The sequence below is a fragment of the Gymnogyps californianus genome, chromosome 1 (assembly GCF_018139145.2).
Source record: "Gymnogyps californianus isolate 813 chromosome 1, ASM1813914v2, whole genome shotgun sequence".
NCBI classification, from domain to species: domain Eukaryota; kingdom Metazoa; phylum Chordata; class Aves; order Accipitriformes; family Cathartidae; genus Gymnogyps; species Gymnogyps californianus.
Window position 1 is genome coordinate 86,209,559 of NC_059471.1, and position 15,812 is coordinate 86,225,370.

Below are 15,812 nucleotides of genomic sequence, written 5' to 3' on the forward strand. Positions count from 1 at the left end.
AAACAGCTGCGATAAAATTAACTCCATTCAAAGCAGGAAACGAATTGTTTCTAAATAGCTTAAAATGGCAGGAAAAAAGAGGAATACATTGTGAGCTTTACAGAGCTTTCTATTTTGAGCTGTTATTTAGCAATTTAATTTTTGTTCTTTATTCTGAATTGTTCTCTCCGCAATTTATGGCACCGGGCAAAAGACAGACCACTCTGACGATGTATAAGCCAATGATGCTCTGGCCCTCTAAGTGCTTCTCAGGCTAGCTCTGTTAAGCGATGTAAAGGTCAGCTGTTCAGAGGCACACACCTGAGACGATGCAAAGGATCTCCTGACTTGGTCTGGCAGCCAGAGAGAAACGCTGTCAACTGTGTTTAATAGAACAAAGAACTGTGTAAATGGAGCTTATTGGGATTTTTGCCTTTTATGGAAGGGAAGGAAGGCGAGGGGAAATATGTCCTTTCCTTCTATTTAGAGAATGACAGCGTGGAATGCCTGAGTGACCAATCTGAATGACAAAGAAGGTGAAGTTATACATGGCAATTGCAGTAGATGAGACAGGAACTGTCCTTCTTCCTTTTCCTCACATACTGGCAATGACAGAACAAATACCCACAGCCTATAAGGTATTTATCTTGAGCTTGCTTTCTATCAAAGTCCTCTTTTTTGTTGAAGCCATCCGCAACAACATTCCATAGTGTCATAAAAAAATCAAAACCAGAAAAGGAAGTTTAATTTTAAATATTACTGTAGAACAAAGCCATGTTGATTCTTCATAGTTTAAAGGTTAATAAATTCACACTTTCAAAAAACAAATTTATGCTTCTTTACCAAGAGTGGTTATACATTTACAAATGGCTGAGGCAGACTATCTCAATATTAGTCATTATTTGTTATTCTCAGTTATATTCCTTGAAGAAATGTAACCATATAATCTAAACATTTTGTCATTTCCTTTCAGCATGTTCATTTGCCTTAGCACAACAGTTCTTGCCACGTAAAAAACAGCCCCAAGATTTTTATGCTTGCATAAGAAATCATGCAGGGAAAAGGGGAGCAGTGTCCAGCACCACGTAGCAGCATGCATTAAGGGCAATGCAGCGCAAGCATCCTCTGCAGCATGAACACAGAGCCATCAATACAGAAGTTGGTGGCTTCACCTCATCCCCAGCCATTTCCCCGAGTACTGTAAGAGCGAATAGAAACAATCATTCATTCAGGAGCTCTACAACTGTACCATCGTCGTCTTCATTTTGGAATGATTTTTTCACCACCCTTGTCCTTACCAAGTACAGGAACATGTTATTACACGTGAAAGGATGGGTAAGCAACCACAGCCAAAAGGATTCTTTACCTGCCACTCACCAAAAACCGGTCTTTTGTGAGACTCATGGAAAACCACTTGGTAGCGGGAGTCCGAATCAATGGAAGGATTTAATGTGTTTCGCCCCAGTCAATATAGTTCTTCCACCCACCACCCCCAATCCCTCACCATCTGTACATTCATTCTCCAGAAAACAGGATGCTTATTTTTAATCATAACAATTTCCCTCACCCAATTTTAGCATTGTTCTTTTTCAGATGTTATTTTTCATTGTAGTAGCTGTGTATTTAATATATGTTCTTCTTTGTAAGCAAGTTAAAAGAAGTCGAGGTGAAATAAAAAATTGCAACTGTCCTCTCTTCAGAATTGTTAAAATGCACAATTGGGTTTCTCATTTAACTTCGCTCACATTCAGACACTCTTAAATGGGGTTAATAATTTCATAAATACATCAACCATATTGATTTCTTAGAACTCTGACCAGCCATAGCTCCTCAAGGATTAGGGGGAGGGTAAAAAAAAAAAAAAAAAAAAGGAGAGAGAAAAAAAAAGTGGTGGAGCAATAGAAAACACAATTAAGGTTACTCACGAATATTTCTGTTTCAACGATCCTGTCTCATCTTCTTCCATTATATCTAATATCTATTACTGACAGCATTGTGGATCCACATATAAGGAAAGAGAGGCAAATATTTGTCAAATCAAGCATTGCATCTGCCCTGTTCCTCAGTTATAGCATCTTCGAAGAAAAAGAAAGCGAAGGAAGAAAGAGAAATTAAACCAGTAAAAATAAAAAAATTAGAAATCCAAGAAGCGTTTTTCGTGGAGGTGCAGGAAAGTTGCAGGATGATAGAAAAGAGGGCTGTGATCAACAAAACGACAAGTAAGTAATTTTTTGTTGCTGTGTGTGTCTCTCCACGCAGCATACGCAGTAGCAAAGATTTTCTGACAGCAGGTTGATGAGCAGAATGCCAAAGGAGTTGGAATTATCGCTGAGCAGAGCCTGGCATACCTAATGACCAAAAAAGCCATGTCAGCATATGAAGGCAAGGCCGGGTGTTTATGCAGGAGACAATCTCGCGTATTTCAGTGGAAGGTATCTATAGAAGCAGCTACACACTACTTCAACAGCATTTAGCTATTACAGGCCTTGGTTAAGTAAGAAAATTTCTTTTAAACACAGCAGTTGCAAAATGGCTTTCAAAATAAAAATATTTAGCACTAAGCATATGTTTGTAAAGTAAAAGCTCTAAGCTTTCTTCAAAAGTTGAGCAACGCTTCATGCAATGTGATACAGGTGAATCCAAGCACCCTTTGGCTGTAACTAATCTAAAGCTATGCATTGACTCGAGCTTAACTTATGGAGAAATCAGAAAGCTGAAATTAGACCAGCTGTGAGTTGCTTTAAACAGACATCCCTAAATGAAAACAATTCTGTGGAATGCCTCCAAATGATTTTCACTGGAGACATAAGTACATGGATATTTGTCTAAAAATAAGGACCGCAGGTCAGATATGAAATGGAAGGAGCTGTTCACACCTTCGGTAGGCCTGCTCGGGAAGAACATGAGTGTGCAGGAAGTGAGCTGCCAACAGATGTAGCAGGAGGAATAACGAACCCTCCTTTTTCTATGTTAGTTTAGGAGATAACATCTCTGATAGTATCAACAATGCCCTCATTTTGTTTAAAACTTTCCCAGATGACCTGATTTTGCATACTGCCCACTTCAGTCCCAGCTCCAACCCAGTAAGCAACAAATAGGCCACAAATGTAGCTGGGCATCTGGTCTTCTGAGATGCAGTTTTACAGAGAAAGCAAAATACCTCTGCAGCATGAAAAAACATGCAAGTCTCAACCAAATGGCAAGAGAGGCAGAATTAAACAAGACATCTTTTGTCAGCTTTAAAAACAGTTTAGATGGGTGTTTGCCCAGAGCAACGTGAGACAATCTACTGTGGGTTAAACTGTCTTCTGCAGCTGGTTATCAAGCGTACCTGTAGATACCCATCCAATCCTGCACTCTGTGAAATCAGTTTGATGAAATTTATTTTCTGTGACATGGTACAACCATGCGCCAGTATTATTAACAAGGAGAACTAAATGCAGAGCTCTAGCACAACTGGAAAGGTGACTGAATTCTTCCTGACTTTACTTAGGCTCATCCTAAATGACTCCAGAAAAGGGGAAGGGCCATTTGACTCTTAATGAAAAATGGGCTGGGCATGGAGACCAGGTTTCTGGAAAACTTTGAAAGGTAATGTTAGGGCAACACTGCCCAGAAATATTAATGTTGTGATATTAAAGGCTCCAAAGGCAGACCTTGCATCTGATTTGAAGGTAGATCTTAAAGTCAGAAGTCAAGCATACTGGAGATTTACTTCATAAATCCTTATTATGCTCACCAGATAGGTGGATTTGAGGAGAGGATGGTCTAAGAAGCACGCAATTTCAGTGATGCATAAGCAGTCATGAAGGCTATAAGGTGAGAAGCAGCAGAAAAATGTGAAGACCACCAGCCACATGGTCTGCTCCAGCCAGAGCAAGAGCTTGGTTGGAAGCTTGAGAAGAGCTGCAGAAGAGATGAATTCTGGTAAACGAGGAGATAATTCTCCATGAGGAAATACTCAGAGCTATACACATTCACAAAGATTTTTTGTTTAAAAAAAGATCAGTTTTTGTTTAAAAAAAAGAAGGTGTAAGTGCAAGTTATCAGAATAGAAGACTACTACTTCAACTGCTTCATCCTTTGCTGTGAACATGCATAAGACAGAAGTCCTCAGAGGTAGGAGAGCAAACACCCCCACCCAGAAAGGAGGAAGAAGGGCAGCACAGGCTGGATCTTCTCAAGAAAGCTGTCTGGGATGAAAGCAGATGCCAAAGTTAGCACAACATCCTGTTCACCAGAGGACAGGACTGAACACTTTGTACTTAGTCACACTGAATGTGACTCAGTAGGATCTCTTTCTGCTAGATTTCTCGATGAGGAAGCAGGTGGAAGGACAGAATTCTGTCTTCCTTGCTTCCTCTGTCTTGCATCTGATGTAACCATCCTCTCTTCTTATGTATTAACAGGGTAGTAAAAGCATATGAAAAGCAGCATGTTCCCTGCTTCCAAAACCCAGAAGGCAAAAATCTGAACATGAAATGAGAGTAGCTTTATATCTTTTATCCTCCTTGGCAGAAAAAACATATCAGCCAAAATGCTGTGAGTAATAGCTGTCAAAGACAGAATGCCAAATGAAGAGCATGCAGTAAATAAAATAAAAAAAACACCAAAAAAACAACAAAAAGAACAAAACCCCAAACAAACCAAAACCCATAATGTTCTTCAAGAAAGGCAAAGCATACTTTATGAATTCAGCAATCACAATGGGAACTCTATTTTTAGAGCAGAAGGTCTTTTAATTCAAAGATTTGTGGTTATTATCAACAGTCTTCACGTTTCAGGTGGCAAAAATGATGGGACTAAATGGTCTTAATTTCAGTCCATAGCTGAGACCCAAACATCCAATGTAATTCACAATTTATTGTGGGCTTACACACATATATTATATGGACATATAACATACACATGCACAGAAGGAACGAGTGCATTCTCATTGCATTAAGGCTAGGCAGTTCATCAGCAGCAAACTGACTTTAGCTTACAGACAGATATATGCATGTAGAGTAGCCATAAGTGAGTAGCAGTGGCACATTTTACAAGTGTAGATAAATCAAACAAGTACAGAGGACTAAAGCTATTGCTTGTTGATTTTGAAACACACTCACTGTTATAGCGTCTGTAGCTGTCAATCTTTGCCGGTGCCACTCTGTACAGAATTGTCCCTTCAAAGGCAGATTTTCCTGACAGCAGGCAAGAGAAGGAAAGACGAAAAAAAAGAGAAGAGGCAGGGTGGGGGTGAAGAGATCAAATGATGGTAAAAAGAAGGGAAAGGAAGAGGTTTTAATCTGTATTTTCAGCCACTAACATTTTTAAAGCCTCATTAGCAAAACAACGAGAATATTAACAAAAGTATCTGATTGTACATGAAGTTAAAATATTCTTACTGCATGTATGTCAGATAAAAGAATCTCATGTTTTGTTAAAGTTGTTCTTTACAATGTCCAACTGAATGCATTTTTCTTAGGTTTTGTCTGTTGTCCACCAAGTTGTGAGACTTGCAAATGAAATTATTTGTCTGTCTTATTCAGCCTCCTCATGGAGCACAGGGGAAGCCTGAAAAAAATTATTACTGCAATGACGTACTCACAGTGGCTCAACACTCATGATGCAGATGTAGTGCACTCAAAAAAGCACAGCTGACATCCAAACAGGGCAATGAAATACATTTCTTTAATATACCAAGATCCTGTGAGCATCAGAAATACTGCATCTTTCCAAGATGACTTCTTAGAAATGTTTTGGACATGGGAACTGGTCTTAAACAATGCTTAGTTGAAGGGATAGGACACTAAAAACTGAATAAATCAGTTTTTCAGCCAATAGCTTAATCAGGTGTTTGACTTGGCACACATTAACAAAAACAAAATACTAAAATTAAAAAAGAAAACAACAAAACAACACCTCCCCCCCAAAATCCTACTTCCTATCTTAGATCTTTAAGATCACATTTTTATTATCAAAACCATTAATTTATTGGGGTTTTTTCTTTGATAGCAAGATAACTCATGCTCCGACATTTATGATATGAAATTCAAGTGAAGGTAAAGGCATGAGCAGCTGATGTGTTTTGTGTGTTGTTTTTTTTTTTAAACCCGAGGTACCCAGGCAAGCCCAAGAATATAGCAATGTCAGCTTGTTGCCAATCTCACCTAGGTATACCACCATAAAAATTAATGTCTTCAGTAAAATTTTATAGCAAAATAGCCAGTACATGTGAATTGTCCCAACATAGCATCACGCCCATTTTGGTACCAAAAATGTCTATTTTTTTTCCCCTGTATATCATTCTGTTGGACTTTCAGAAAATAAAAAGCTATACTCAATTATGTATTGTAAAAAGCTGTTTCTTTGTTTTGTTCTTGCGGTTTAATTAATAACAAAAGTTTGTCCTTGCCTTATTTTTACATAATGAGGAAGCAAAAAAGCCAGAAATCCATCTTTCCACCTTGTTTTTACAAAATACCATTAAAAGAATGCTATTAAAACAGTCAAACAACAATTAAGAAATTGCTAAGAGAAAGGTATGTTAAGCTTAATGACATTGAGGAGAGCCAGAGAGAGAGTAATGGACATCTAAAGTTTTAAGAACTCAAAATACAGGAGGTTGCCTGACTGAACCATCACCTGATGAGTGTGTCATCAGTTCTAACTCCAGCAGTCATGACTTCTCAGTGGCCATCACTAACAGGTTCTGAACATAGTTGATACATACCATGAGGCCTAGTTCCTGAACAGACACATACAAGAGACAGCAAGATATAAAAGGCCACCTTTAAATGTTGTCATGACATTGCCATGAACATACTAAAATGCTTTTGAAATCATCTCCTTAATATTAAGTTGTGATTCTCTCAGATACAATTTATTTGACTACATGACAACTTTTGGCTTCTCGACAGGCTGTAACGACAAGATGTGGTATTGAAAATATTCTTAAAATTAATACTAGACATCTGAGAAATCTAGAAAATAATCTTATAATTCATGTATCCATTTAATATAGTAATAAAATTATAATGCATACTTCCTGTTCATGCTGTAACAGTCGGTCAAAGAAAAGCAATGTTTTAATTTAAGAGGATGCTTTAAAGAACAAGGAACTGTTGTTTACTCTAAGGGTACCTGATCCTGTCCATACTTATATTCCGAAATGTACCTTTGAAGACAAAAAATTTGGCAGTCACCTTACAGCTGGGACAACTACTTTAAAAACAAACAAAAAAACCCCCAAACCCACAACCTTTTGATCTTTTAACAGTCTCACTTTCCAATCTGCTGAGCACCCACCATCTGAGGGGAAGCACAGGTTCCCAAACCTTTCAAGTTAAGGGGCAAGTTAAATCCCACTGTCAGTATTCAGAAATATTTAGGCACTTCCAAAACTAGCCCCAGACATTTTCAAAAAAGGGGCTTTTTGTTCTGAAGAAACTTCTGAGGTTACTCTATGGCAGAGCATGAAAAGAAACCAAGATAATTCCTTCTGACTGTTTACTCTGATCTGCCATAAAATTTACATGGACACAACAAAACCAATAAAAATCAGACGACACCTTTCTCCCCATTGGGCCTGTGTACGTCATAACAGAAGGACAGAGAAATACGCATTTTTATTAATCTTATTCCCAAAAAGCCAAGTTGTATCATTTTTCTCTTCTGTATTTCTTCCACTTCGAGTTCACCAAAAATTATATTTGTCCTTCCAAAAAGGCTCTCTTTAGAGAGGGTCAGTAAAATGTGATTAAAAGATCAAGTTTAACTAAGTTTAACCAAAGCATTAAATTTAACTATTAATTAAAAAATACTCTTGTGTTTGCACAGTGCCCCTTCTCCAAAGATCCCCTGTGACCTTCCCAAGTCTTACAGTAAATCTGCCAAGTATTACCTTACCCGTTTTACAAGCTGGGCTGAAGAGTTCAAACTTGCTGCTCAAGATTGCAGAGCCATACCCCAACCCTTTTCGGCCCCTCTAGAAGCTGCGTAGAACCTCAGGGACCGCCCAAGGTTCTAGTTCAATGCACAGGTATAGCCCCTCGCACCTGAGTGCTGACTTAATAATCTACAAATCATATTCAAGGTTTCTGCCTTAAAAGTCCTGTGATGCAGACATATTCAAACAATGTTTCCAGAGAAACAAAAAGGAGTTATTGCAGATTTGAAGTGCTGTCATGTCTTGTCATCCATGGAGGAAGGAGTTGATCTAGAGGCAGGAATGTACACCCTTTTGAGATGTTACCCAGAGCATTTCAACAGTAATGCTAGCCTGATGCCCAAATCTTTGAGGGTTTACTTGTTCGGTTTTTATTTTGCTATGTTTTAAGACTAAGCACAGATACTTGGAATGAGATTACCATTCCTAGTCAGTTGTATAAACTTGCTGAAATTTTTGCAATCTCATTATGGAGATTTTTCAAATCCAGATAGTCAGTGTACCTGAATAGAGCCTCATAAAGCACCATGTGTTAGAGAGCAACACCTGTAACAATTACATAAACCATATAGAAAGAACTGAGTTGATGCATATTTCCCATACTTCTGCTAGGGGAATGCAGTTCTTAAATTGATGGTTTTACTTTAAGAAAAATAAATAAAAAAGCATTAAACCCCCTATAAGAATGTCAACGTTCCTTGAGTCCCTGTCTCTCTCTGAGGAGGTTTACAGTGTTCTTCTGTTTTATTGGTATTTTGCTATTTAGAAAATAGCTCCTAATAACACATCATCTTAGCTAGCCACAGAGCACCTCCAAAGAGTTAAATTACATACAAGAAAGAAGAAAACCCATCTCTCAACCATAGTTATCTTTAATTTAGTTAAAGAGACAAAAACGGTATCTGTGTTACCGATATCTTCTCAATACAAGTATCACAGGTTTTAGGTTCCACTGACAGTCAGAACCAGCACACAAAACTGAGTTTGAACTAAGCATGTGCCATTATGGACGTCAACGAAACAAGCTAATGCTTTGTAGCTGCTTTTACACACTCCAATGTATGTTTTTGTTGAAAGACATTTTTAGGATGCTTATTATAAAGTAAATATTACCAAATTACCTGGGGAAGGAATATTCATTCATTCGTACAGATAAAATTGGGGTATTCCATCCTGAACAGTATCACTTACCTTGTTCATTTATAGAGTACCAAATACTACAGAATCCAGAGCTGAAACTACAGCTACACAATTAGTTGTTCCAAGACTAACTGTGTTTATAATGAACAAAATTCATGATAGCATATACAGGTTATAGAAAGCAGTTTGCAATCTCACTGAAATGTGCAACTTCACTTAATGCCCTTTTTCCCTTTCCATCACACTGAAATTGTTAACTTCCTTAAAAATATTTTCATTCCAGTCTGAAGGAACATTACCTGTAAATATCTTTAGCAGCACTGACCACAACACTAGGTCACCAGTGCCACTACACATGAATAGGTACTCCATTACAAAAACAATATGAAAAATTTTCATCATTGCAAAAGTCAGGTTTTTTAGGATCTTATTTCTGTGGGATGGAATAAAGATGATGAATTTGCCTTAAATGGAAAAATGAGAGAAAAAAGAAAAAAAAAAGAAAATATTATAACTTTCTACCTCTTACTGACAGATTGAACTGTAAAGGCTTTGGTAAATTTCAGCTGAAATAAGCTTACAAAGATCTTGGGAGTCCTTTCACTTTTGCTTGTTCAGAGATCTCAGAAGAATGCTACATAGCAATGAATATCTGCAGTGCTGAAAATAGGAAGACCTTGGCAGGTATTGTGGAATTAGCCTGAAATATGTAAATACAATTGACTTTTTTCCTTTTCACTAAAGATTCAGAATTGACCACTGAATTAGGAAATAAAAAGAATATCTGTTTGAAGAACAGAAAAAAACATGAAGACCAACATGTGTCCATTTCATATAACAGCATACTTTTGGTTCAAGTTATTCTCCAAGGGAAGTTATAAATAGGACAACCCACTACCATGCTTATACTATTGCAAACTTAGTTACCAAACATGCTTTTCACCTGCAGCAGTACTGGCCCACTGTAAGTGAGAGAACAAAGTCCATGTCCCAGTTCTGGCCTTTTTCCCTTTGGCTGCTGGGGCAGTGGGTGACGGAGGTGATAGTAACATGCTCAGCACCTGGAGGGAAAAAGTGCCGCATGTCCCACACCAATAATTATGAATCCTTAAATCTACTGGAGTCATTATAGAAGGCATGGCACTTTAATCCCTCATTTAAATAAGCACAGCCACTTTGTAGATGTTTGGTTATTTTGCTCAGTTTCCACATCTAAAGACAAAAAAGCCCTTGTAATTCATTTTGAAATACAAATCCAATAATCATCATCGCCTTCTCTGTTCTTGGTCTGTTGCATCTCAGCAAGTCTTAACACAGCTCACGGAGCGTTGCCAATATTACAACTCAGGTAGCATTGCAAGTACACACTTATCATCATCATCATCTGACCTTTTCACAGCATAAATTAAGAACATGGCATTCAAAAACACTTCCAAGCAAGAGGTAAGAATGCGCTACCCCGTCAATGCGTTAGGGGGTAAAGACATAGACATACATACAGCACATCAATAATGGTTTTTTCCTTACTTGGTTTTACTTGCTCTTCCTGTGCTATTCCAACATCATCAGAGTCAGACAGTTCCTTTATGAAGTTGGAAGGAAACATGCCAGTCTTTCCATTGAGTATACCTTCCCACCAGCCCTCTTCCACCTGCACCAAGACAAAAACAAAAAAAAAGGGGTTTTAACATAAGCAACACTTTACAGAGTTACATTATATACATGATTTTCAATAACAATGACAGTAATGATTTTGAGCAGTTTGTATTAATTTCAGGTATAAGGAGCACATGGCATAAGCTCCAAGCCAGAACATCTTTTTTTTTTTTTAAAGTAAAAACAAGAAAGATGCATGCACCCATCTGTAAATGTCAGCAGTGCTGACAGCAGTCAGAAGCATGGACGAGCATTAAATAAAAGGATAAAAGAACAACTAGAGAGCACACGGTGTCTCTACATTTCAATTTTTATGGACATCAGTTCAATCACTAGATTTTTAGCGCACACTGTACTCCTATTCATGACCATCTTCTTAATGCATGTGATTTGCAGATTATAGGAGTTTAAATTCCCTAAGTAACCAATGGCAAAAGAGAAATGCCTGCAAAGGGCTATTCAGAGAATCTAAACTAGGTATCTTAATATAAATCATGTGAATATTCCTACCTTCCCCATCAAAATCAGAAATTCTCTACTTTAAAAATTAAGAATGTTGCTACATCATTTATGTGTTAACATAAGAAATCTATGGAGAACAAAGAACAGTACTAATGCATATTTGCTCTACATTTACAAAGAGCTACTGAAATACATAATAATGATACGGTCAGAAGGAGGAGAGACACTTCCTAGCCCAATCCCAAGAGAAAATATCACTTAAAAACGACAAACTCCCTCCTGTATAACCCATTCAGGATTGAATGGTGGCGTCAGGCAGTGAAATGACAGCCCTTAGAAACCAGATGCCTTTAGGTTATAATGGGACAGCAAGAAATGACTTATTAATGCCTCAGCTAAACACACCCTTGACAGATAAATATTTTTCATGTCAGACACTGTCCATTCACCCAAAAAATGACAGGGGAGGACAGTGTCAGTCTGTGACACATCAGTCTCCAATAATGTTTGACCCACCTCTTTCCTGCCCCCCAACAAAAATTATGAAAATAGAAAGTTTATTTTACAAGTGGAGGGTGTTCACATTTACTGTTAAAAAACCAACTCCACATCTTAAATGGTACTAGTTAATTATTATAGAAAAAAAGTCTGTTTCATATCGTTTATCCATGAAAATCTCAAGTTCTTAGAAAACAAATCTCTTAATAATACAAGCAAATATTTCCTCAAACTGTAGAGGAATGGTTGAATTTTTTTCAACTTCGCTACATGTACGATTTTACTACAAAGAAAATTGTTGTTACTTCAGGAGTGTTTCCTGTGCTTTCTCTCCATCTTCAACCTTTTTAGCACGTTTCTTGTCCTCCTGGGTTGATTTTTTGTTTTAATTTGAAAGCAGTACAGACCAGCACTGCTAATTTCATTCAATCTCGGTACCTGCTGCCCATGACAAAACTTCCCCCCCCCGAATCAGTAGTATTAGTGAGGTCAAGCACAACTCTTATGGCTAATATCTTGCTGCTCCTTCAGAGGATAGAATACATACAAATTACCCAATCACTTCAGTGGGGTGCAGGTTTTTCACATTATAGTATGAAAGTCTCTGAAAGGTAGTATTTGCTTTTCTTCTCTCCAGACAAATTAAAAACCATATGGCAAACTGAAACTGCATGACACACAACACTTAGTAGACTCTACAAACTATATCTCTAAATACCTATATATGATATATCATTATATAGAAAATACACAACATGGCCAAGACTCTGAGCTATAAAATATTTCAATTTTTCTAATGCAGTATTCCCAGCTGGCTCTACTGATTAGAGCTAAACATTAAACCGTAACTGCATTAGCTGATTGACCAGAAGATTAATCACAGGGGAATTACACAGTTCCCAAGACCCCTGCTTTGCAAGATGCTGAGATTACTTGACAGAAATAAGGTGACCAATATCACTCAGTTCTATCTTCCCCTCAAGTAATTTTCTCCTGCTTACTTCTTCCAGGGTAACACTTCACAGTTTTCTTACAAGTTAACATTAGCACTCTTCATGTGGCAAGTTTACGTATGGAACTCTGTGTACGTGTACAGAAATACACATATACAAAGATCTTTAGATATGTACATCTAAATTGGATGTGAATATACTCACAGCATTCATTAGCTTATTAAAAGTTTTCCAGCTGATACAAGAATGAATTATCTGAAAATACCATGTCATATTCAACAATTTTACAAATTCAGAAAAATCTAAAGCAAAACCCAGATTTTTTGTGCAAGAAAATGCAGAATCATGTTAGCAAGACATCAGAGGTTCAGTTCAAACTGGGTCTCCCAAAGATTTATTAGGAAATTTTCATCAAAAGCATCAAAAGCTTTGAGTATTTTTAAACACTATAGCTACATGCTACATACCTTTAAGCCTCAAAACACACCAGCTAGAGATAAATCCATACAATAAAGAAGACACTAAAATACCCCCAGGATTTAGTTATCCCAAATTGGGGCAATCCATTACCATATGGTCTGAAATGTCACAATAATTCCCAGCCAATAAAACCTTACAAATGAAAATCCATTATTCATAGGGGTAATCCATCTGGAAGCACAAGCACTCAATAAAATACGTTATTATACTATTATAACAAAGTGCTTTCAGGATTTATACATCTAGGTCCTGATTTATGCCCAGCATTCATGTGCTGAACCAAACAATCTAAAAAGAGGATTTCATTCAGTAGTCCGTGTCCCTACGCCAGAAAAGAAGTTCTACTATCTATAATAACCTACACACCAATTATAAGTTCAGGCTGAAAACAAAGGTTTTGTTTTTAAGTTAGAAGAAGAATCTTTCCAATCTGCCCAATGTAAGTGGCTACAGTTAGAGGTATTTTCAAGACATGTTTTCAATGTGTTACATCTGTTCACTGCCTTTCGGAGAGGCATGGCATGTCCTCATCTTGCCAAGCCCCTAGGCTGCCAGTACTGCTGTCACACCACATTTGAAAAGCAACAACATACAGGAAAGTGACTGAAGACACTTCATTACTCCACTTCATATATTTAGGGAGGTAACAACACATGCACCCAACTGCAACTCAGTCAACGCCATGCGTGGGGCAGGGACAGATGCAATAGCAGACAGCTATATGCAGTACAACGCCTGGATGTGATTGAATGAGATACAAATGACAATATCACCAGAGGATGGTGCATCATCTCTAGAGAAATGCATCCCATTAAGAAGCCCTGACTCTGGGATTTAAAGGGAAATTTAATCTATATAGTAATTATGCAACATTCAAATGTTCTTCCAATGTCATTGGGCTTTGGGTTTTTTTACACTTTCAATGAAGAAAGAATACTTGTATTTTGTTTTTAATTGAATTACTCAATCAGTAGAGCCTTTTTTGATGTAAATGAGGTTTTTGGAAACTATAAACCAAATACAGATGAAAATCATTCAAAATATATTGTTTTACTTTGTTAGAAAGTGAGTGTTTAATCAAATTGTGAGATCCCAGCACACAATAACAACCCAGACTAGAAAGACAGTAAGAGGTTGTAATAGTTAATTTTGCTTACAAATAATAATATAAATAAGAAATAATAATGAAGTGCTCAAAATAGATACCAAGGAAGTGGACAGACAGGAAAATAACACAGAGAATTATATGGGTGAGACATTCAGACATACAAACAAGAAGTAGTCAAAAGGGTATACAGATGCTAGGACATTAAGCTGCTTAGAAATCAACAAAAATTTATTGCTATCAGCCTATTTCCATGTTTAAAGTACAAAAAAAAATAAAGAAAAAATAGTATGACAGCAGTTCAAGCCTTCAGGCAAACATAATAGTTCTATTTTAGATTAGGAATGCGGTTTTATTCTGTAACTGTAAAACAACCAAAGAAAACAAAATCACTTTAGTAGGTCACTAGGACTACAAGATTAAGATATTCCAAAAGCGAGGAAATGTTACTTTTTACTTTCTTTAGGTTTTCTCTTCATGGCCAATACAATCTGCAACATCCCCCTTTAAAGAAAGAAGTGTCAGAGGGAGCATCAGCCTGTCCTGCAGTGCAACAAGCCTTGCTGCTACAAGCCTACAAGCACCTTCCCTTGAGGAAACTGGGCAGCCATCCCTGTAACTCCAGGATGGGATACCCAAAAAGAGCAGGAAATGCTGAGGCCAACTACGAGCAGTTGCTTGCCAGAATATCTAGGACTGCCACAGCTGCTTGCTTACACCTTGCTCTATAATTAATAGGCTAAAGTTGTTAAATGATTAAAATGTTCAGCTCTTTGGAATCACCGCCCTAAAGTGTATTTCCAATAAACTCCTGTATCTGCCTGTTCCACAAGCTTTTCTACAACCTGTAGCTTTGCCTATTAGGCTGACAGACTACTTACAGCTCAGCTAGGGCAAACGAGGCTTTGAGTCAGGAAAGGTTTCAGGTGGAAGAAAGTCTCCCTGGATCATAACAGAGTCTTTCTGGGCTCTTAAAAACAAAACACAGTCCCAGGAATAAAAGCAATGCCAGAGGCAGGCAACAGGAAGCAGAGAAGCCCAAGGTCAACAAATTTTATTTTGCTTAGAGAGAACTAGAGCACAGAAAGCAAAGGAAAAAACTCCCTTATTTTATAAATTCTAATGGAAGATCTTGAGCTTGAAAGACAAAAGCAATCGTATGTTGAAAGGAAATTAAAAACACAGATTCCCAAGAGGCAAAATAAACAAATATTCACTGCCAATGGGAAAAGAAATCTTGGAAACAAGACCTCAACAGAAGATGGTGCCTACAGTGCCACTTGATGGCTTATTCTGGGAGTGCATTCAGAGAAAGCCATACCCATGAGATGTCAACCATCCCTTGGGCTTCTACTACAGCACATCTGGAAGCTGTTTGATAACTCTGGTGCAGAAGGGAAGAATTAAAAACTGCACAAGTACCCTGTATTAGGGGATCTTTTCAGCTTCAAAGTTCTTTATTTTACAATGTCAAAATGCGCTTTGGGATTTGGGGGGGGGGGGGGTGGTTTGGGGTTTTTTTTGTGGCTTGGGTTTTTGTTGGGTTTTTTTAACATCATCTTCTAAGTAAGAAACTGAGGGACAGAGAAAGCAATCACATAGAACTGGA

General features: G+C 37.6%; 1 protein-coding gene across 2 annotated transcripts in view; it reads right to left on the reverse strand.

Annotated features, from left to right (window-relative positions):
- SH3KBP1 (SH3 domain containing kinase binding protein 1) overlaps nt 1-15,812 on the reverse strand; it is a 236,120-nt gene that overhangs the window by 97,374 nt on the left and 122,934 nt on the right. The window contains exons 5-6 of one of the 2 annotated variants that reach the window (XM_050915196.1): nt 10,577-10,700; nt 5,088-5,162 (exon numbers count right to left, since the gene is read on the reverse strand). In XM_050915196.1, coding sequence (XP_050771153.1) covers nt 5,088-5,162; nt 10,577-10,700 — 199 coding nt within the window. The remainder of the gene's footprint in view (nt 1-5,087; nt 5,163-10,576; nt 10,701-15,812) is intronic. The other variant, XM_050915197.1, reaches the window with a different exon arrangement.